This window comes from Mixophyes fleayi, chromosome 10 (genome assembly GCF_038048845.1).
Source record: "Mixophyes fleayi isolate aMixFle1 chromosome 10, aMixFle1.hap1, whole genome shotgun sequence".
In the NCBI taxonomy this organism is placed as follows: Eukaryota; Metazoa; Chordata; class Amphibia; order Anura; family Limnodynastidae; genus Mixophyes; species Mixophyes fleayi.
In genome coordinates this window covers 104,248,686-104,274,458 of record NC_134411.1, presented here as the reverse complement: position 1 = coordinate 104,274,458, position 25,773 = coordinate 104,248,686, and the positions used below count along the sequence as shown (strand labels likewise).

At 44.6% G+C, this 25,773-nt stretch overlaps 1 protein-coding gene across 1 annotated transcript in view; it reads left to right on the top strand.

The window, feature by feature from the left end:
* HYDIN (HYDIN axonemal central pair apparatus protein) overlaps positions 1 to 25,773 on the top strand; it is a 166,770-nt gene that overhangs the window by 13,266 nt on the left and 127,731 nt on the right. The window contains exons 2-9 of the mRNA XM_075189418.1: positions 2,876 to 3,003; positions 3,629 to 3,754; positions 10,589 to 10,708; positions 11,221 to 11,355; positions 13,995 to 14,194; positions 14,523 to 14,647; positions 15,687 to 15,888; positions 25,057 to 25,240. Coding sequence (XP_075045519.1) covers positions 2,902 to 3,003; positions 3,629 to 3,754; positions 10,589 to 10,708; positions 11,221 to 11,355; positions 13,995 to 14,194; positions 14,523 to 14,647; positions 15,687 to 15,888; positions 25,057 to 25,240 — 1,194 coding nt within the window. The 5' untranslated portion in view covers positions 2,876 to 2,901. The remainder of the gene's footprint in view (positions 1 to 2,875; positions 3,004 to 3,628; positions 3,755 to 10,588; positions 10,709 to 11,220; positions 11,356 to 13,994; positions 14,195 to 14,522; positions 14,648 to 15,686; positions 15,889 to 25,056; positions 25,241 to 25,773) is intronic.

Sequence of the window (25,773 nt, the reverse complement as noted above, 5' to 3'; positions counted from 1 at the left end):
CAGAGCAGCTAGTGGCTCAGGAGAGGACAATGCTGAGACCAGAGCAGCTAGTGGCTCAGGAGAGGACAATGCTGAGACCAGAGGAGATAGTGTGTCAGGAGAGGACAATGCTGAGACCAGAGGAGCTAGTGGCTCAGGAGAGGACAATGCTGAGACCAGAGCAGCTAGTGGCTCAGGAGAGGACAATGCTGAGACCAGATGAGCAAGTGGCTCAGGAGAGGAGAATGCTGAGACCAGAGGAGCAAGTGGCTCAGGAGAGGTCAATGCTGAGACCAGAGGAGCTAGTGGCACAGGAGAGGACAATGCTGAGACTAGAGGAGCTAGTGGCTCAGAAGAGGACATGAGACTGGAGCTGGTGGAACATTCAGAGTGAATAGTATCAGATGGAGGATATGACATAGTGAGAGAGTACGATTCTTGGAGGAGTAAGATGTTCAGTAAGAGGGAAGCAGCCTGGGAGAAGTCTTGGAGGCTTTAGTGAGAGGTGGTTACCAGTGGGGAGGAGAGTCGTAGGCAGATCACAGAGGGTGAGAGGGACAGTATCTTGTGAGGAGGATGGAGATGTATGGGGAGGACGTGTTGCTCAGGGCTTGGAAGGTCAGACACAGGGGGCCAGTGTGGGGATCTGCAGAGTGATGCAGCAGATGTGGAGCTGCAGGAAGATAAGGTTTCTGCACCGTATAAGATGGATTGTACTAGGGATAGATGGTGAGGGGAAGGCCATGGCATTTAGAATATAGGATTTGGCATATATGTGGTCCTGAAAATGGTTGTTTCACATGTATGTAATCCGAAAATCAAGGATTAGTCTTGTATGAAGGAATAGGAATATTAAATAATATAAATATGGGGTACTATGGATTTGTCCAGTTAATGAATCCAGAATTACCAGCATTTGTTACTGTAAATTCCCGCTCAATCCCTACATATTAGATAAATAACGTTGGGATCTGCTCCCTCCCTGGGAGAGGTACATGCTGCTTACTTCATACATAGTAGTTATTGTTTGCTTTGAAGATTTGTTTTGCAAATGATCACTTTGGGATTTGTGCCTCGAGGAACGTTCCTGAGCGATCCCTGGAGACTCTTATTATTAAATGCAGCTGGGTGTTATCAGCCTGTAGTGTGCACCAGGCCTCTGGGTACACTGTACAACAGATCAGCCTGCAGTGTGCACCAGGCCTCTGGGTACACTGTACAACAGATCAGCCTGCAGTGTGCACCAGGCCTCTGGGTACACTGTACAACAGATCAGCCTGCAGTGTGCACCAGGCCTCTGGGTACACTGTACAACAGATCAGCCTGCAGTGTGCACCAGGCCTCTGGGTACACTGTACAACAGATCAGCCTGCAGTGTGCACCAGGCCTCTGGGTACACTGTATAACAGATCAGCCTGCAGTGTGCACCAGGCCTCTGGGTACACTGTACAACAGATCAGCCTGCAGTGTGCACCAGGCCTCTGGGTACACTGTACAACAGATCAGCCTGCAGTGTGCACCAGGCCTCTGGGTACACTGTACAACAGATCAGCCTGCAGAGTGCACCAGGCCTCTGGGTACACTGTACAACAGATCAGCCTGCAGTGTGCACCAGGCCTCTGGGTACACTGTACAACAGATCAGCCTGCAGTGTGCACCAGGCCTCTGGGTACACTGTACAACAGATCAGCCTGCAGTGTGCACCAGGCCTCTGGGTACACTGTACAACAGATCAGCCTGCAGTGTGCACCAGGCCTCTGGGTACACTGTACAACAGATCAGCCTGCAGTGTGCACCAGGCCTCTGGGTACACTGTACAACAGATCAGCCTGCAGTGTGCACCAGGCCTCTGGGTACACTGTACAACAGATCAGCATGGCTCAAACTTGTTATAAACTGTCCAACTTCACCTTGGTCTGTGTCTGAATAATAAGAGCAGCCCCCAGACCTTCTCTGGAGAGGGCCCTGGATGTGCTTTGCTGAACGCCTCAGTTGTACACCCAGCACACATCGGGGTGTAGCCTTCTCTCTGCTGTCTGGTGACACCTCCACACCCCAGTATCTCCTTTGTGTGTAGGGGGGATCTCTAGCAGTAGAGGTGTAAATGTCACCCCAGAGTCTAACCTCCAACCACTGTCATTATATAAAGCCTGTCAGTCGTGTGTTACTGATGGTCTATGTCTCACATTACTCCTGAGGATACGGAGACATCGGGGCCTCAGTCATTAAGGACAGTAGGCAAAAAACCCAGTAAATGTTCTCCAGGACAAAGCATGTTACAGTACAAGGGGTGCAAATTAGTTTATCATTTTGCACATAAGATAAATACTGGCTGTTTTTTCATGTAGGACACAGATAATTGATAGCTTAATGTTTACACTGAAATATAAACTGGATCTAGGACATGTCCTTCCCCAACTATAAATCTGTCACCACATTTTGAATTGACCTCTCCTTCCAATGCAACATGGTTTTTCGCAGTTGCAAAGTTACTGTTTTTTTCTCTCCTTAAAGACTCAGGCCCAGAGTATTTATTATATGTCTAAATGTAAAGATGTGCTTCCCTGTCAAAGTGAATTTGGGAGAGTGCGAAGTATAACACCTGTAGCTCAGAGCTGGTGCAATATTCCATTGGGGGAGCAGGAATGTCCCTACGTCCCTCCGCGCAGCACCCTTAATATGTGATGTCTCAGACTCATTTAAATAATATCAATCCTCATAATGGAATCTCAGCTTTATACCTCTCCGCAAGATGAGGCGCATCAATAGGCGTTACATTATGTGTTATGTGGACTTATGGTCATACGTAGAGGACACTGGATACATACATGCGACAGGAGTCATACATGTAGACAGTAACAGCATCTAGAACGTGACCTATTGTGTTTCTCCGCAGATGTACTGAGCACCCGGCCGTCAGCCATGCCAAGCAGTAAACTCCGGGAGATGACGAGCGGATACCAGAGCAAAGTCTCCGCACCGCGTAACCCGAAGCTGAGCAGACACGAAGAGACGGCTGTGACGGTAATGACTGCCCCTTAAATTGGGTCGTCTGTGTCCGCAGCATAGGACAGCTTAGGCCGACAGATGTTGGTGACTGAAACCGAGGATTATCCTGCACAAAGCAAATGAACAGAGACAGCTGTTCAGACAAAGTGCTCGTTCCTCACTGACACAGTCTAAGACGCGGGGGGCGGGGACATCACCGGGGCCGCGGCCTTCATACGGTCATTTACTCCATCAATGTTCTATTAACGTGATACCCTACATTCCTATCACAGTACAATTACTGATATATAGTCATAGATATTCTGTGAATATTACTACTGTAAAATATAACACAGTTATAATGCAATATTACAATACATTCCATCACCACCCGGTTATGTATATATATATATGTCCTGTCACATATATAATCACATAGAGATATAAGCAGATAGAGATTATAGGTTGCTGACAGCTGGAGTCTCACGTTCTGGAGGAAATGATTGTTTTATCTTCTTCAGTATAAGCTGTTATCACATATCCTGCACGTATGGAAGATATAGTATATGTAATAACTCATTGTAGAGCAGGGTTTGTAGCCTCCAGAACAGCAGACACGTACAGTTATATGATAATCATTATTTCTATCCCCCATCTATAGCTGACTCCTTCAGCGTTTCTTCGGGAAATGTCCTTGACCACAGAGCAGCGATTGGCCAACACCCGGGAGATGCATCCCCCAAAGATCATTCAGCTGCTGGACATGAGTGAGAGCAGCCACCAGAAGGTGCGTAGTACAGAGCGCAGGGAGAGCCGGTGTCCTGCTGTACCGAGAATCATCACATACAATGTACTCAGACAGAAGGGCTAATAAGTATGAGGTTCTCAAGGTGGCCCCTCATACACCCGCTACTGATATCACGGCCTGGTCCCTCAGTGATCTATATACCCGCTAGTGATATCACAGCCTGGTCCCTCAATGATCTATATACCCGCTAGTGATATCACAGCCTGGTCCCTCAATGATCTATATACCCGCTAGTGATATCACAGCCTGGTCCCTCAGTGATCTATATACCCGCTAGTGATATCACAGCCTGGTCCCTCAGTGATCTATATACCCACTAGTGATATCACAGCCTGGTCCCTCAGTGATCTATATACCCGCTAGTGATATCACAGCCTGGTCCCTCAATGATCTATATATCCGCTAGTGATATCACGGCCTGGTCCCTCAATGATCTATATACCCGCTAGTGATATCACAGCCTGGTCCCTCAATGATCTATATACCCGCTAGTGATATCACAGCCTGGTCCCTCAGTGATCTATATACCCACTAGTGATATCACAGCCTGGTCCCTCAATGATCTATATACCCACTACTGATATCACAGCCTGGTCCCTCAATGATCTATATATCCGCTAGTGATATCACAGCCTGGTCCCTCAGTGATCTATACACCCGCTACTGATATCACGGCCTGGTCCCTCAATGATCTATATACCCGCTAGTGATATCACAGCCTGGTCCCTCAGTGATCTATATACCCGCTAGTGATATCACAGCCTGGTCCCTCAGTGATCTATATACCCGCTAGTGATATCATGGCCTGGTCCCTCAATGATCTATATACCCGCTACTGATATCACGGCCTGGTCCCTCAATGATCTATATACCCGCTAGTGATATCACAGCCTGGTCCCTCAGTGATCTATATACCCGCTAGTGATATCACAGCCTGGTCCCTCAGTGATCTATATACCCGCTAGTGATATCACAGCCTGGTCCCTCAGTGATCTATACACCCGCTACTGATATCACGGCCTGGTCCCTCAATGATCTATATACCCGCTAGTGATATCACAGCCTGGTCCCTCAGTGATCTATATACCCGCTAGTGATATCACAGCCTGGTCCCTCAGTGATCTATATACCCGCTAGTGATATCACAGCCTGGTCCCTCAATGATCTATATACCTGCTACTGATATCACAGCCTGGTCCCTCAGTGATCTATATACCCGCTAGTGATATCACAGCCTGGTCCCTCAGTGATCTATATACCCGCTAGTGATATCACAGCCTGGTCCCTCAGTGATCTATATACCCGCTAGTGATATCACAGCCTGGTCCCTCAGTGATCTATATACCCGCTAGTGATATCACAGCCTGGTCCCTCAGTGATCTATACACCCGCTACTGATATCACGGCCTGGTCCCTCAATGATCTATATACCCGCTAGTGATATCACAGCCTGGTCCCTCAGTGATCTATATACCCGCTAGTGATATCACAGCCTGGTCCCTCAGTGATCTATATACCCGCTAGTGATATCACAGCCTGGTGCCTCAGTGATCTATATACCCACTAGTGATATCACAGCCTGGTCCCTCAATGATCTATATACCCGCTAGTGATATCACAGCCTGGTCCCTCAATGATCTATATACCCGCTAGTGATATCACAGCCTGGTCCCTCAATGATCTATATACCCGCTAGTGATATCACAGCCTGGTCCCTCAGTGATCTATATACCCGCTAGTGATATCACAGCCTGGTCCCTCAATGATATATATACCCGCTAGTGATATCACAGCCTGGTGCCTCAGTGATCTATATACCCGCTAGTGATATCGCGGCCTGGTGCCTCAGTGATCTATATACCCGCTAGTGATATCACAGCCTGGTCCCTCAGTGATCTATATACCCGCTAGTGATATCACAGCCTGGTCCCTCAGTGATCTATATGCCCGCTACTGATATCACGGCCTGGTCCCTCAATGATCTATATACCCGCTAGTGATATCACAGCCTGGTGCCTCAGTGATCTATATACCCACTAGTGATATCACAGCCTGGTCCCTCAATGATCTATATACCCGCTAGTGATATCACAGCCTGGTCCCTCAATGATCTATATACCCACTAGTGATATCACAGCCTGGTCCCTCAATGATCTATATACCCGCTAGTGATATCACAGCCTGGTCCCTCAGTGATCTATATACCCGCTAGTGATATCACAGCCTGGTCCCTCAATGATATATATACCCGCTAGTGATATCACAGCCTGGTGCCTCAGTGATCTATATACCCGCTAGTGATATCACGGCCTGGTGCCTCAGTGATCTATATACCCGCTAGTGATATCACAGCCTGGTCCCTCAGTGATCTATATACCCGCTAGTGATATCACAGCCTGGTCCCTCAATGATATATATACCCGCTAGTGATATCACAGCCTGGTCCCTCAGTGATCTATATACCGGCTAGTGATATCACAGCCTGGTCCCTCAGTGATCTATATACCCACTAGTGATATCACAGCCTGGTCCCTCAATGATATATATACCCGCTAGTGATATCACAGCCTGGTCCCTCAGTGATCTATATACCCACTAGTGATATCACAGCCTGGTCCCTCAATGATCTATATACCCGCTACTGATATCACAGCCTGGTCCCTCAATGATCTATATACCTGCTAGTGATATCACAGCCTGGTGCCTCAGTGATCTATATACGCGCTAGTGATATCACAGCCTGGTCCCTCAGTGATCTATATACCCGCTAGTGATATCACAGCCTGGTCCCTCAATGATCTATATACCCGCTAGTGATATCACAGCCTGGTCCCTCAGTGATCTATATACCCGCTAGTGATATCACAGCCTGGTCCCTCAATGATCTATATACCCGCTAGTGATATCACAGCCTGGTCCCTCAATGATCTATATACCCACTAGTGATATCACAGCCTGGTCCCTCAATGATCTATATACCCGCTAGTGATATCACAGCCTGGTGCCTCAATGATCTATATACCCACTAGTGATATCACAGCCTGGTGCCTCAGTGATCTATATACCCACTAGTGATATCACAGCCTGGTCCCTCAATGATCTATATACCCGCTAGTGATATCACAGCCTGGTGCCTCAGTGATCTATATACCCGCTAGAGATATCACAGCCTGGTGCCTCAGTGATCTATATACCAGCTAGTGATATCACAGCCTGGTCCCTCAGTGATCTATATACCCACTAGTGATATCACAGCCTGGTCCCTCAATGATCTATATACCCGCTAGTGATATCACAGCCTGGTCCCTCAATGATCTATATACCCGCTAGTGATATCACAGCCTGGTGCCTCAGTGATCTATATACCCGCTAGTGATATCACAGCCTGGTCCCTCAGTGATCTATATACCCGCTAGTGATATCACAGCCTGGTCCCTCAGTGATCTATATACCCGCTAGTGATATCACAGCCTGGTGCCTCAGTGATCTATATACCCACTAGTGATATCACAGCCTGGTCCCTCAGTGATCTATATACCCACTAGTGATATCACAGCCTGGTCCCTCAATGATCTATATACCCGCTACTGATATCACAGCCTGGTCCCTCAATGATCTATATACCTGCTAGTGATATCACAGCCTGGTGCCTCAGTGATCTATATACGCGCTAGTGATATCACAGCCTGGTCCCTCAGTGATCTATATACCCGCTAGTGATATCACAGCCTGGTCCCTCAATGATCTATATACCCGCTAGTGATATCACAGCCTGGTCCCTCAGTGATCTATATACCCGCTAGTGATATCATAGCCTGGTCCCTCAGTGATCTATATACCCGCTAGTGATATCACGGCCTGGTCCCTCAGTGATCTATATACCCACTAGTGATATCACGGCCTGGTCCCTCAGTGATCTATATACCCGCTAGTGATATCACAGCCTGGTCCCTCAGTGATCTATATACCCGCTAGTGATATCACAGCCTGGTCCCCCAGTGATCTATATACCCGCTAGTGATATCACAGCCTGGTCCCTCCTACACCCGCTAGTGATATCACAGCCTGGTCCTTCAGTGATCTATATACCCGCTAGTGAAATCACAGCCTGGTCCCTCAGTGATCTATATACCCGCTAGTGATATCACAGTCTGGTCCCTCAGTGATCTATATACCCGCTAGTGATATCACAGCCTGGTCCCTCAATGATCTATATACCCGCTAGTGATATCACAGCCTGGTCCCTCAGTGATCTATATACCCGCTAGTGATATCACAGCCTGGTCCCTCAATGATCTATATACCCACTAGTGATATCACAGCCTGGTCCCTCAGTGATCTATATACCCGCTAGTGATATCACAGCCTGGTCCCTCAGTGATCTATATACCCGCTAGTGATATCACGGCCTGGTCCCTCAATGATCTATATACCCGCTACTGATATCACAGCTTGGTCCCTCAGTGATCTATATACCCGCTAGTGATATCACAGCCTGGTCCCTCAATGATCTATATACCCGCTAGTGATATCACAGCCTGGTCCCTCAGTGATCTATATAGCCGCTAGTGATATCACAGCCTGGTCCCTCAATGATCTATATACCCACTAGTGATATCACAGCCTGGTCCCTCAGTGATCTATATACCCGCTAGTGATATCACAGCCTGGTCCCTCAGTGATCTATATACCCGCTAGTGATATCACAGCCTGGTCCCTCAATGATCTATATACCCGCTAGTGATATCACAGCCTGGTCCCTCAATGATCTATATACCCGCTAGTGATATCACAGCCTGGTCCCTCAATGATCTATATACCCGCTAGTGATATCACAGCCTGGTCCTTCAGTGATCTATATACCCGCTAGTGATATCACAGCCTGGTCCTTCAGTGATCTATATACCCGCTAGTGAAATCACAGCCTGGTCCCTCAATGATCTATATACCCGCTAGTGAAATCACAGCCTGGTCCTTCAGTGATCTATATACCCGCTAGTGAAATCACAGCCTGGTCCTTCAGTGATCTATATACCCGCTAGTGAAATCACAGCCTGGTCCCTCAGTGATCTATATACCCGCTAGTGATATCACAGCCTGGTCCCTCAGTGATCTATATACCCGCTAGTGATATCACAGCCTGGTCCCTCAGTGATCTATATACCCGCTAGTGATATCACAGCCTGGTCCCTCAATGATCTATATACCCACTAGTGATATCACAGCCTGGTCCCTCAATGATCTATATACCCGCTAGTGATATCACAGCCTGGTCCCTCAGTGATCTATATACCCGCTAGTGATATCACAGCCTGGTCCCTCAATGATCTATATACCCGCTAGTGATATCACAGCCTGGTCCCTCAGTGATCTATATACCCACTAGTGATATCACAGCCTGGTCCCTCAGTGATCTATATACCCGCTAGTGATATCACAGCCTGGTCCCTCAGTGATCTATATACCCGCTAGTGATATCACAGCCTGGTGCCTCAGTGATCTATATACCCGCTAGTGATATCACAGCCTGGTCCCTCAGTGATCTATATACCCGCTAGTGATATCACAGCCTGGTCCCTCAGTGATCTATATACCCGCTAGTGATATCACAGCCTGGTCCCTCAGTGATCTATATACCCCTAGTGATATCACAGCCTGGTCCCTCAGTGATCTATATACCCGCTAGTGATATCACAGCCTGGTCCCTCAATGATCTATATACCCGCTAGTGATATCACAGCCTGGTCCCTCAGTGATCTATATACCCGCTAGTGATATCACAGCCTGGTCCCTCAGTTATCTATATACCCGCTAGTGATATCACAGCCTGGTCCCTCAATGATCTATATACCCGCTACTGATATCACAGCCTGGTCCCTCAATGATCTATATACCCACTACTGATATCACAGCCTGGTCCCTCAGTGATCTATATACCCACTAGTGATATCACAGCCTGGTCCCTCAGTGATCTATATACCCGCTAGTGATATCACAGCCTGGTGCCTCAGTGATCTATATACCCGCTAGTGATATCACAGCCTGGTGCCTCAGTGATCTATATACCCGCTAGTGATATCACAGCCTTTTGCCTCAGTGATCTATATACCCGCTACTGATATCACAGCCTGGTGCCTCAGTGATCTATATACCCGCTAGTGATATCACAGCCTGGTCCCTCAGTGATCTATATACCGGCTAGTGATATCACAGCCTGGTCCCTCAGTGATCTATATACCCGCTAGTGATATCACAGCCTGGTCCCTCAATGATCTATATACCCGCTAGTGATATCACAGCCTGGTGCCTCAGTGATCTATATACCCGCTAGTGATATCACAGCCTGGTCCCTCAGTGATCTATATACCCACTACTGATATCACAGCCTGATCCCTCAGTGATCTATATACCCGCTAGTGATATCACAGCCTGGTCCCTCAGTGATCTATATACCCGCTAGTGATATCACAGCCTGGTCCCTCAATGATCTATATACCCACTAGTGATATCACAGCCTGGTCCCTCAATGATCTATATACCCAATATTCATATAATTTCCTCGTCTCTAGATCATAGGATTTTTGATGATGTTTTCTAACTGATATCGAGTCTAAATACCTACAAACTATGTCTTTGACCGAAAATAATGTAAACACAAACCAAACGTCACCTAGGTACGAGCTTGAATAACACTGTCCATGTTCCCACCAGTAACGTTAATCATGCAGAGTGCAGACATGTTCCTACACAGTTCGGTAAGATAACCTTCCCTATATATGGTCTAACATCTCTAATTCTTCCCACCTCTTGTAGTTCTCCACCGTAGATCTGGACCAAGCCCTTTTCCAGCCGTTCCCTTCAGAGATCATCTTCCAGAACTTCCTGTCCTGCGAGTCGTACGAGGTGCCGCTAATCCTGAGGAACAATGATAAGGTGGGCATCACGGGGGTCATATATCATATCTTGTAATGAGTCTCCATTATATACATGCACAAGTCATGCGGCAGTCAGCAGATATCCCCAGTGTTTGTATTACTGGACATCGCTGCAGTGCGGGTTGTGCAGACAAAATTACAGTATTGTGTCTTCCTATTGCAGTCTGCTTAAAATATACCCATAGCTTCCTACAGCCCCATCGGCGACATCATATTGATTACTAAGCTAAGTAATAATAGTCATATACATGAAATAACTGAACTGAAATCTGTCCCATTTCCTGGGAAAACGCAACAAATATTAATACAATTTCAAGCTTCTCAAATGTTGCCAAAGTGTGAGACGTGTGACATGATTGTGTCATTCATAGTCCTTCTATGTACATTAGGCTGCGCCCTTCTATCTGGGTACTACATCTATCCCCTCCGTGACTAGCGCTATCCCCTGCACCGGGTGCACCCGGTACTATAGTGGTGACTCTCATAGTGAGCGCCGGTTCATTCTTCCAGGTTCCGCGGCTGGTTAAAGTCGTCCAGGAGAATTCGCCCTATTTCCAAATCATCAGCCCCAGTGACGTGTGCAACAAAGTGGCTCCGGGGATGGCGTCTACATTCCGCATCCTTTTTACCCCAGAGGAGAACAAGGTAACCAGAGGGTGCTGGGCTGTCTTTTTACAGGGCACTGGGAAATGGTGCTGGAAACAAACATTAAAATCACACACATGAACTGCACTGAGTCCTATACCCTATGGCAGGGTTTCCCAAACCCAGTCTTCAGGGCTCCCCAACAGTGCAGGTTTTCTGGATCACATGTGACACAATTAGGACCACCTGTGGATCTGTTACAATGTGTCAGTCAGTAATGATTACACCTGTGCTCCAGCAAGGAGATATGGAAAACCTGCCCTGTTGGGGAGCCCTGAGGACTGGGTTTGGAAACCCTGCTCTATGGGACGCACAGACACAATTTACATTTAGGTTACTAGCGGCTGAATGGACGAGCAGCTGTCTTACACAAAACACATAAGATGTGTATGACAGAGGCTGTATAATGTGGCTGCAGGTCATAGTGACAGACCAGTATCTCCCAGTAACGGGGAGCAGAGAGTCACCCACTGAACATATCTAAGGACCATCTCTCCCGACAGTACATCACTGTAGACCAGATCATTACCCGCTGTAGGTAATCACTGCTTACTGTCATGCTTCTAATGCTGCTTTCTCTTTAACAAACTTTGTTTTTAAAGTTTTTTTGACCAAACATCTTGTCGCCATAACACGAGCTGGGAAATGAGTCTCTCTGGGACTCTCTCTGGGATTGTAATGTCTTAGAAAGTCTGAGATCTTCTGTTGCATCATCTGACACAATAAACAGGTTTTCCCTCACGTCGTCTCTCACACTCCCAAGAGGAGCCCTACTGGGATAGTGCCGGTATCCTCCTAACCCTTTATTTCATCAGCATCAGGGTTATGGGTATTCACAGAGAACATAGACTGGGTCTGCAGTGATGACATCACATCATAGACTGGGCCCCGCAGTGATGACATCACATCATAGACTGGGTCTGCAGTGATGACATCACATCATAGACTGGGCCCTGCATTGATGACATCACATTATGAACCATAGACTGGGCCCAGCAGTGATGACATCACATCATAGACTGGGCCCTGCAGTGATGACATCACATCATAGACTGGGTCCTGCAGTGATGACATCACATCATAGACTGGGCCCCGCATTGATGACATCACATTATGAACCATAGACTGGGCCCCGCAGTGATGACATCACATCATAGACTGGGGGCTAGATTTACTAAGCTGCGGGTTTGAAAAAGTGGGGATGTTGCCTATAGCAACCAATCAGATTCTAGCTGTCATTTTGTAGAAGGTACTAAATAAATGAAAGCTAGAATCTGATTGGTTGCTATAGGCAACATCCCCACTTTTTCAAACCCACAGCTTAGTAAATCTAGCCCTGGGTCTTGAAATGATATATTGATATACAGGAATATCAGCCTTATCCGCCATGCAGTGTTACAATATACGTCCCACCACAGAAGCTGCCCTGTTCCTGGTAATGTGATGTCAGATGACAATAGGCAGCGATGGCGGTCTCCTGGGTGTGGGCGTATTTATGGCGCTGTCATATTGGTGTCTAGGAGGATGGGAGCAGCCTGAGCCACGGGGGAGGGTCAGGTCCGTCAGTCCCAGCACTCTGTGATACATGATGATGATGATAAAGGTTTATTTACTCTTGGACAGTATTTACACAGTTGTCCTTTACAAGACACAGGTTATAGTGAAGTGTAAGACCACAGGGCTCCCATGTACATAACCATTAATGAGTTGTTAAATATACACATAGTTGATACAGTTTACAGCATATTAGATACAGGTTCTCCCAGCGTTATATACTCTGTCCTGGATAGATGACTGGGACCGGCAGGCACTGTGTGATATATCTCCTCTGGTAGGGGGAAATCGCTGTCTTACCTCCCTACAGCCGTATAGATAACAGATATTGTCAATGAGCAGCTTCACATGTCCATCAATAATTATTTTGAGTAATATTGGTTTTCTGGATCACACAGGTGAACTGGTTCCTGGTTTAGGTACATTGGTGTCATGTAGAACGGTAGGAGGAGCCTTCTGCACCGTGTGGCCACATTCAGGGGTTCTTAGTGGCAGATAACATCCTGCTTTATATACATAGCTGAGAGCGATAAGTGGCAGATCTTATCTCAGAAGTATTTATGTCCGTCCTCGTTTATCAATAAATATCAGCACTTTATCATTTGTTTATCTAACTAATAAAAGCTGAGTCTTTGCCACAGTTTTGAGGTAGAACTACAGTAATGTGTGACAGCCCCTCTGTGGCACAGTCTGATCTGCGTGTTACATATTCTAGTGGGTTTATATAACGCCCCATCCTCTCGTACAGTGAATGGTGGTCACCTAAATGGTGAACGCTGATAGACTCTGCCCCTGTGAGGCTCTGAGGGAATAGTCCAGATAAATGTACATCGCATCAATGTTCCACCCACAGACATCATCATCGTTTATTTATATGGTGCCTGACATAATCATACAGACACAATAACCCTGGACCCCTCTAGAAAGGTTTCATGTTCAGCACATTTACCAGAAGACACATTTTATTTTTCTGTTTTCCTTTATTGGTGATAAGTCAGCGGGATCTGCAGGTATGTTATTAGACGTGCGCTGGTGTCTGTGACATGCTGCTATTAGTCCCTCTCTGACGGTTTATCTCCCTCTAGGATTATTGTCATGAATTGATTTGTATTACTGAGCGGGAGAAGTTTTTGGTTCCGATCCGAGCAATTGGAGCGCGAGCTCTGCTGGATTTCCCAGATCAGATAAGTTTCCAGCTCTCTCCTGTGAAATACGTCTCCCAGAGAACTCTCCTGGTACGAAACATTGGGAACCGCGCGGCTCGCTTCCAGCTCCTGACGCAGAGGTACTGACCACCGTCTACAAAGACATCTCACGTATATCTGTGGCGTTATCTGCAGACTCACTGGGGCAGATTCAGTTATCCGCCATGTTCCTCAGAACATTGCGCCCGCGGGATCGTTACAGAAATCTGCGCCCCATAGAGGTGTGAGGAAAGTTAGCGGATATTTTACCATTGTAGCTGTAAAAATGTGCAACTGAATCACCCAATTAGTCCCTGAGCAAAGTCCCCAGAGAATGGGGCTCATACCGTAGAACACATGTACAGAGCACGGACATATTAAGAGCAGGAACATAGGAGGTGTATGTAATTGGCACATGTTGTGTTCCAGGCCGTTCAGCGTGGAGCCGGTGTCAGGAACGCTGGATGTTGGAGACAGTATGCAGGTTATGCTGGAGTTCCAGCCCATGGAGGTGGGAGACCATAAGCAGGATCTGATAATACATTATGATACAGGTAACTGATGGAGGACCTCTGTCTGAGCTGTATGATCAGCCGGAAGTAGCGCAGTAATGTTACTTCAAGTAATTACAGCGCGGATCAATACAAAACATGGTTCCTGTCATGTCACACACAGATCCCTACTGACACCTGTAGATCTAGGTCCATGTAATGTCACACACAGATCCCTACTGACACATGTAGATCTAGGTCCATGTAATGTCACACACAGATCCCTACTGACACCTGTAGATCTAGGTCCATGTAATGTCACACACAGATCCCTACTGACACATGTAGATCTAGGTCCGTGTCATGTGACACACAGATCCCTACTGACACATGTAGATCTAGGTCCGTGTCATGTGACACACAGATCCCTACTGACACATGTAGATCTAGGTCCATGTAATGTCACACACAGATCCCTACTGACACATGTAGATCTAGGTCCGTGTCATGTGACACACAGATCCCTACTGACACATGTAGATCTAGGTCCATGTAATGTCACACACAGATCCCTACTGACACATGTAGATCTAGGTCCGTGTCATGTGCCACACAGATCCCTACTGACACATGTAGATCTAGGTCCGTGTCATGTGACACACAGATCCCTACTGACACATGTAGATCCATGTAATGTCACACACAGATCCCTACTGACACATGTAGATCTAGGTCCATGTAATGTCACACACAGATCCCTACTGACACATGTAGATCCATGTAATGTCACACACAGATCCCTACTGACACATGTAGATCTAGGTCCATGTAATGTCACACACAGATCCCTACTGACACATGTAGATCTAGGTCCATGTAATGTCACACATAGATCCCTACTGACACCTGTAGATCTAGGTCCATGTAATGTCACACACAGATCCCTACTGACACATGTAGTGATGTAATCTCTCACATTAGTGCTTTATCTGTGATGTCATCCAGCTTTGTTGTTGTTGGATAATAACCGATATGACGTGACCGGGGGTTTGGGGGATATATGTAGAATACCCTGTACTGTAAGCTCTGTCCTCTCCCTCAGCGGAGGACATACATGTCAGTCTGTATGGAGCTGCCACTGACATCAATGTGCGACTAGACAAGAACTCACTGACCATAGAAAAGACCTTCCTGTCATTAGCCAATCAGAGGACAGTCACCATATGCAACCGCAGTGACATCATTGCGCACTTCCAGTGGAAAGAATTTGCTACTCTGCAGGAGGAGGAGCATCAGAAACAGAGGTAAGCCTGACAGCAGGGGGCGCCAGACGTGTAATAATCTATATCATCATCATCAACATTTATTTATATAGCGCCAGCATTGTTATTATTTGTTAGAGCAATTGCTGCATGCAAACATATATTAGTGATGGTGTGGAGCCTGTGCAGGGAATGGAACATTGTATAACATTCATCACCTCATAGATTACAGTTAGTACGGCTCTAAGAGCTGCGCACTATGACTGTAGTAATGGTAATAGTGCGCGGTCCTGTTGATTGGTTACCAAGTAAGACGCCCCCACAAGGAAGCCTTTATGTCTGGACCTGAGAGCGGAGCTGTGCAGTAATATAGAGGATACTCTGTACTGTGGTTATATTCACCTCCCACTTCTGCCTGATCTGTAGGAAAGAGAGACAGGGGTCTAAGTAACAGCCCTGTCCCTGACATATGGGGCTGTGTAATACGGATGGGAAGGGGCTCTTAACATCAGAGATGGACGTGGTGTATTTCTACTGAGGCCATTTGCTCTTTGTTCTGCTCTGACTGTTTTTCAGAAATGTGTTATTAATATTTTCAGACAATACTTTATATTATATAATACATTGATTTTGTCAGCTTAGTGGCGGCCAAGCTTAGATTGAATTATTTGTGTGAGAAATATAGATGTAAGTACCACGGTTCTGTTTCTTGTGCCATTAATCACCAATTCAGGGTAACATGGAGCCAAACTGAGACATTATGATATTGTTAGCAGTAAAATGAGGATTGGTTACATCATATTATACTACAAACATCATAAACACGTCAGATACATAATGTACATACAGTACAGGAATCACCATTACATCTCACACGTGGGAGTTATGATTACGTATAGAAAGTTTCCAGTCATTAGGATGTTTTACCTTATATATTACTGTAAAAGACAGCACATGTCTCACATACCTGGGTCACGTATGTAACATTACCTGCATATTAAGGTGTTTCAGTGGTAGATAGAACAAGACTTGGATGACTGTGAGTTTGATGAATCATCTGATTTCTCTGGGGCACGTTATACCCCGTGTAATGTGAGGGGTGATAACTGTATCGTACAGCTGGACCTGGAACTGGTTACATGTATTGTATACATGACAGCAGAGGTAGTAACATACAAGGCGCTATTATAACCCATATTACACGTATGAGGGACCTGCAGTCACGCGGACTGTCAGCACACATGTACATGTTGTCTCTTTCAATCACACAAGATGAGGACTCACTACATGAAAGTAAAAGTATTCGCGATTTCCCGGCCGGTCCTCCGTGTTTGTACATGTTAATCTGACGTGACAATCCTGCACTAAATGCTCTTCTCCCTCTTGTAATATTTATCAGTCAGTCGTACCGTAATTCCTACAAAGTGGTGGCTGTAAAGATTGTCTAAATACTCTCATTAACGGAGTAATAATGAACTGCGCCAAGTCCTACACGGCGCGCTGGGGTTAATGGGCTTTCTACAACTGGGCCAGTGTTTGCCCCCGAGGGCCGCAGCTGAGAGACTTCTTTACTGTGCTCAATTTTTAATGACATTAGCCAGAGATGAATGGTCTTGTGCTGAAGAAAGCACTTTAACTAAGAGCAAAGTATGTGCCGGGTGTCCTCACTTAGCCAGGGACAGCTGCTCTGTAATCTGTGTTATCCAGCCATAGAACCACAAGTCCCAGCATGTCCATCCACCTACCGCTAGCAGGGAAAATGTGAACTTCTCATATGGATTCATGGACTGGATTCTGATGACGTGGGATGGATGGTGGTTACTAGAGAAGATGTCTTTATATAGAGAGGGTGTCATTACATATAGGGGGTGTATTTATATAGAGGGGATGTCTTTATATAGAGACTATATCATTATATAGAGATGATGTCATTATATAGAGACTATGGCCCTGATTCATTAAGACATGCATTCTGGAGCGACCTGCGTTTGGTATTATACGCACATACTGTATATAGGCTTTCCGCACTCCCGAATTCATTGAGGCGCGGATCTCAAGATACGTGCACTGTTATAATCGGGGGCGGGTCTGCTGTGCGCTACTACACCTGACGCTGCAGGGTACGTCCAATACCTATGTGGAGAACAGATTTGCAGAAGAACGCACAGGACAATAAAAAAATATTGAATTAATGTCACCTGTTAATAATAAAGAGCCTAATTCATTAAGGAAAGTTAAGCAAAAAATTTAGCAAGTTTTCTTACTCAAGTTTTCTGGACAAAACCATGTTACAATACAAGGGGTGTGAATTAGTTTATTATTTGCACATAAGGAAAATACTGTCTGTTTTTTCATGTAGCACACAAATACCTGATAGCTTATTTGTACACTGAAATTTAAAGTTGATCTAGGACATGCCCTACCGCAACTATAAATCTGTCCCCATATTTTAAATATACCTCCCCCTCCAATGCAACATGGTTTTGCCTTACTTACTTTTGCTTAATGAATCAGGCCCAAAGACATTACTGATAAAACAGTTTTGAAAAAACTTTGTTCCTTGATATACACTTTTTAGGATGTTGTTAATGTATGCTGGACATAAAATACATTTTTACAGTTGCTTGTGATTGCAAACACATGTTATAGCTGTATACAAGACTGTCATCACTACTGCTCAGGGGGTAAATGTAACAAGCTGCGAGTTTCCGGCCGGTTTGAAAAGTAGAGTTGTTGCCTATAACAGCCAATCAGATTCTAGCTATCATTTATTTAGTACATTCTACAAAATGACAGCTAGAATCTGATTGGTTGCCATAGGCAGCATCTACACTTTTCAAACCCGCCGGAAACTCGCAGCTTGTTACATTTACCTCCTGGAGTCCAGACATCATTAAACAGACAGTATCTGAGACACATGAGCTGTGTGTCCAGCCAGACGTAATGGGCACATATATGGCCGGGTTCATCAAGGAACACAAAGTGACATAAATTGCACATACGCACATATTCCAGTACAGGTAGATCTCAGTATACGGTATAACTACGCTCTGGCTGCACGTTACTCACAGTATGTAGACAGAACACAGTGCAAGGTTCACACAATGTATATATGTAATATAAAGTCCCAGCAGAACACATGGAAGAGAAATGAAATACATGAACACCCGTCAACGCTACAATCAGTAATACAAATAAGTGAGAATTATTTTTTTTTTACATAAAATGGATTTTTATAGTTGCTCTTATGGCAGATACACGTTCTGGCTGTATACACAGCCGTCATCACTATCACTCGGCACTTACACCTGCCCTACAGACGGTGCACGTACCTGAGAGATGCCGGGAGCTTAAATAGTACGTATGTGCGTGTGCACGACCTGGACACACCCTTACTGCACATTACATACGTGTATACACCCCTTACTGCACATCTCATACGTGTATACACTCCTTACTGTACATCTCATACGTGTATACACCCCTTACTGTACATCTCATACGTGTATACACTCCTTACTGTACATCTCATACGTGTATACACCCCTTACTGTACATCACATACGTGTATACACCCCTTACTGTACATCACATATGTGTATACACCCCTTACTGCACATCTCATACGTGTATACACTCCTTACTGTACATCTCATACGTGTATACACCCCTTACTGTACATCACATACGTGTATACACCCCTTACTGTACATCTCATACGTGTATACACCCCTTACTGTACATCTCATACGTGTATACACCCCTTACTGTACATCACATATGTGTATACACCCCTTACTGTACATCACATACGTGTATACACCCCTTACTGCACATCTCATACGTGTATACACTCCTTACTGTACATCTCATACGTGTATACACCCCTTACTGTACATCTCATACGTGTATACACCCCTTACTGCACATCTCATACGTGTATACACCCCTTACTGCACATCTCATACGTGTATACACTCCTTACTGTACATCTCATACGTGTATACACCCCTTACTGTACATCACATACGTGTATACACCCCTTACTGTACATCTCATACGTGTATACACCCCTTACTGTACATCTCATACGTGTATACACCCCTTACTGTACATCTCATACGTGTATACACCCCTTACTGTACATCTCATACGTGTATACACCCCTTACTGCACATCACATACGTGTATACACCCCTTACTGTACATCTCATACGTGTATACACCCCTTACTGTACATCTCATACGTGTATACACCCCTTACTGTACATCTCATACGTGTATACACCCCTTACTGCACATCACATACGTGTATACACCCCTTACTGTACATCTCATACGTGTATACACCCCTTACTGTACATCTCATACTTGTATACACCCCTTACTGTACATCTCATACGTGTATACACCCCTTACTGTACATCTCATACGTGTATACACCCCTTACTGTACATCTCATACGTGTATACACCCCTTACTGTACATCTCATACGTGTATACACCCCTTACTGTACATCACATATGTGTATACACCCCTTACTGTACATCTCATACGTGTATACACCCCTGACTGTACATCTCATACGTGTATACACCCCTTACTGCACATCACATACGTGTATACACCCTTACTCTACATCTCATACGTGTATACACCCCTTACTGTACATCTCATACGTGTATACACCCCTTACTGTACATCTCATACGTGTATACACCCCTTACTGTACATCACATACGTGTATACACCCCTTACTGTACATCACATACATGTATACACTTCCTTACTGCACATCTCATACGTGTATACACCCCTTACTGCACATTACGTACGTGTATACACCCCTTACTGTACATCACGTACGTGTATACACCCCTTACTGTACATCACATACGTGTATACACCCCTTACTGTACATCACATACGTGTATACACCCCTTACTGTACATCACATACGTGTATACACCCCTTACTGCACATCACATACGTGTATACACCCCTTACAGCACATCACATATGTGTATACACCCCTTACTGTACATCACATACGTGTATACACCCCTTACTGTACATCACATACGTGTATACACCCCTTACTGTACATCACATACGTGTATACACCCCTTACTGTACATCGCATACGTGTATACACCCCTTACTGCACATCTCATACGTGTATACACCCCTTACTGTACATCTCATACGTGTATACACCCCTTACTGTACATCTCATACGTGTATACACCCCTTACAGTACATCTCATACGTGTATACACCCCTTACTGCACATCTCATATGTGTATACACCCCTTACAGCACATCACATACGTGTATACACCCCTTACTGCACATCTCATACGTGTATACACCCCTTACAGCACATCACATACGTGTATACACCCCTTACTGTACATCACATACTGTATACACCCCTTACTGTACATCACATACGTGTATACACCCCTTACTGTACATCACATACGTGTATACACCCCTTACTGTACATCACATACGTGCATACACCCCTTACTGTACATCACATACGTGTATACACCCCTTACTGTACATCTCATACGTGTATACACCCCTTACTGTACATCTCATACGTGTATACACCCCTTACTGCACATCTCATACGTGTATACACCCCTTACTGCACATCTCATACGTGTATACACCCCTTACAGCACATCACATACGTGTATACACCCCTTACTGTACATCACATACGTGTATACACCCCTTACTGTACATCACATACGTGTATACACCCCTTACTGCACATCACATACGTGTATACACCCCTTACTGCACATCTCATACGTGTATACACCCCTTACTGTACATCACATACGTGTATACACCCCTTACTGTACATCACATACGTGCATACACCCCTTACTGTACATCACATACGTGCATACACCCCTTACTGTACATCACATACGTGTATACACCCCTTACTGTACATCACATACGTGTATACACCCCTTACTGTACATCTCATACGTGTATACACCCCTTACTGTACATCACATACGTGTATACACCCCTTACTGCACATCACATACGTGTATACACCCCTTACAGCACATCACATACGTGTATACACCCCTTACTGTACATCACATACGTGTATACACCCCTTACTGTACATCACATACGTGTATACATCCCTTACTGTACATCACATACGTGTATACACCCCTTACTGCACATCTCATACGTGTATACACCCCTTACTGTACATCTCATACGTGTATACACCCCTTACTGTACATCTCATACGTGTATACACCCCTTACTGTACATCACATACGTGTATACACCCCTTACTGCACATTACATACGTGTATACACCCCTTACTGTACATTACATACGTGTATACACCCCTTACTGTACATCACATACGTGTATACACCCCTTACTGTACATCACATAAGTGCATACACCCCTTACTGTACATCACATACGTGTATACACCCCTTACTGCACATCTCATACGTGTATATACCCCTTACTGTACATCACATACGTGTATACACCCCTTACTGCACATCTCATACGTGTATACACCCCTTACTGCACATCTCATACGTGTATACACCCCTTATTGTACATCACATACGTGTATACACCCCTGACTGTACATCTCATACGTGTATACACCCCTTCCCCATTCCGCCCTTTAAATCACAGGCAGTAGTAAGCGTTGTTTGCGTATGAAGATGAGTTGTATGCACTAGTCCATTTCATGCTAAGTACTGCATGTATCAATCACATAACGTGTAACTGCCAGACTCAGGTCCACTTGGAACATGTAACATGATTTCCAGGATCAGATCCAACCTGTTGATGTTCTGTGTAACTACCAGGTTTATATCCACCAGGTACATGTAGCATGTAATTTCCAGGCTCAGCACATATCACATGTAATTTCCATGCTCAGCACATATCACATGTAATTTCCAGGCTCAGTACATATCACATGTAATTTCCAGGCTCAGTACATATTATATGTAATTTCCAGGCTCAGTACATATCACATGTAATTTCCAGGCTCAGTACATATTATATGTAATTTCCAGGCTCAGCACATATCACATGTAATTCCCAGGCTCAGTACATATTATATGTAATTTCCAGGCTCAGTACATATCACATGTAATTTCCATGCTCAGCACATATCACATGTAATTTCCAGGCTCAGCACATATCACATGTAATTCCCAGGCTCAGTACATATCACATTTAATTCCCAGGCTCAGTACATATCACATGTAATTCCCAGGCTCAGCACATATCACATGTAATTCCCAGGCTCAGCACATATCACATATAATTTCCAGGCTCAGCACATATCACATGTAATTTCCAGGCTCAGCACATATCACATGTAATTCCCAGGCTCAGCTAATATCACATATAATTTCCAGGCTCATCTAATATCACATGTAATTTCCAGACTCCGTACATATCACATGTAATTCCCAGGCTCAGCTAATATCACATGTAATTTCCAGGCTCAGCACATATCACATGTAATTTCCAGGCTCAGTACATATCACATGTAATTTCCAGGCTCAGTACATATCACATGTAATTTCCAGGCTCAGTACATATCACATGTAATTCTCAGGCTCAGCACATATCACATGTAATTTCCAGGCTCAGCACATATCACATATAATTTCCAGGCTCAGCACATATCACATGTAATTCCCAGGCTCAGTACATATTACATGTAATTTCCAGGCTCAGCACATATCACATGTAATTTCCAGGCTCAGTACATATCACATGTAATTTCCAGGCTCAGTACATATCACATGTAATTCTCAGGCTCAGCACATATCACATGTAATTTCCAGGCTCAGCACATATCACATATAATTTCCAGGCTCAGCACATATCACATGTAATTCCCAGGCTCAGTACATATTACATGTAATTTCCAGGCTCAGCACATATCACATGTAATTTCCAGGCTCAGCACATATCACATGTAATTTCCAGGCTCAGCACATATCACATATAATTTCCAGGCTCAGCACATATCACATGTAATGCCCAGGCTCAGTACATATTACATGTAATTTCTAGGCTCAGCACATATCACATGTAATTTCCAGGCTCAGCACATATCACATGTAATTTCCAGGCTCAGTACATATCACATGTAATTTCCATGCTCAGCACATATCACATGTAATTTCCAGGCTCAGTACATATCACATGTCATTTCCAGGCTCAGCACATATCACATGTAATTTCCAGGCTCAGTACATATCACATATAATTATCAGGCTCAGTACATATCACATGTAATTTCCAGTCTCAGCACATATCACATGTAATTCCCAGGCTCAGCTAATATCACATATAATTTCCAGACTCAGTACATATCACATGTAATTCCCAGGCTCAGCTAATATCACATATAATTTCCATGCTCAGCACATATCACATGTAATTTCCAGGCTCAGTACATATCACATGTCATTTCCAGGCTCAGCACATATCACATGTAATTTCCAGGCTCAGTACATATCACATATAATTATCAGGCTCAGTACATATCACATGTAATTTCCAGTCTCAGCACATATCACATGTAATTCCCAGGCTCAGCTAATATCACATATAATTTCCAGACTCAGCACATATCACATGTAATTTCCAGGCTCAGTACATATCACATATAATTATCAGGCTCAGTACATATCACATGTAATTTCCAGTCTCAGCACATATCACATGTAATTCCCAGGCTCATCTAATATCACATGTAATTTCCAGACTCAGTACATATCACATGTAATTCCCAGACTCAGTACATATCACATGTAATTTCCAGACTCAGCACATATCACATGTAATTTCCAGGCTCAGCACATATCACATGTAATTTCCAGGCTCAGCACATATCACATGTAATTTCCAGGCTCAGCACATATCACATGTAATTCCCAGGCTCAGTACATATCACATGTAATTTCCAGGCTCAGTACATATCACATGTAATTTCCAGGCTCAGTACATATTATATGTAATTTCCATGCTCAGCACATATCACATGTAATTTCCAGGCTCAGTACATATTATATGTAATTTCCATGCTCAGCACATATCACATGTAATTTCCAGGCTCAGTACATATCACATGTAATTTCCATGCTCAGCACATATCACATGTAATTTCCAGGTTCTGCTCCGATCTGCACATTGAGGAAGAGGAGGAAACGGATCGCTTCCTGGAGGAATGCAGCGCGGACCCTTCTCTCCGGGAGCGGCTGTCGCTCCTCAGCTGCACCTTCCACAACCGCAGACGGATGGCCGAGAACGATGACTTGTTGTTCACCGACTCAATCTTCCATATAGAGCCAGTGGTGAGACTGCACAAATTTGTTTTTCAAAAATATAAGAGTTTTCTACGTCTTGTTTCTATTCAACAAATCATGGGAAATAAAGTCACATATAATCTGTATTAGTTGTGACTTATAGACCTGGATCACTCGGAACATCTGAAGATTCTGCAGCCAACGTCCTGTCCCTGCAGGGCCTATGACTCCTTAGCTCTGGACAATGGATCGCTGTCCCATTGAGGATTAGTCCCCTTTTTACAAATGTACTGTGTGCTGAACATTAGTCCTATATTAGTATTATTATTTTATACAGGTCACTAGTTTCCTATTCATTGTCTTACAATAATAATATCCTTAGTAGGTAGACCTTAGTGAGTAAGTAAGGATGGAGATGTACAGATATACTCTGGTAAATGAATTAACTACCAAGACCTGTCAAGCAATTATTATTTATCACCTAATATCCCAGTAGCCAGTTTTACTAAATAACAGCTATTTATTCCTCCATGTTTCCATGTCTTACCATCACCACTGACAGCTGGTGTAGTTGAGCATTG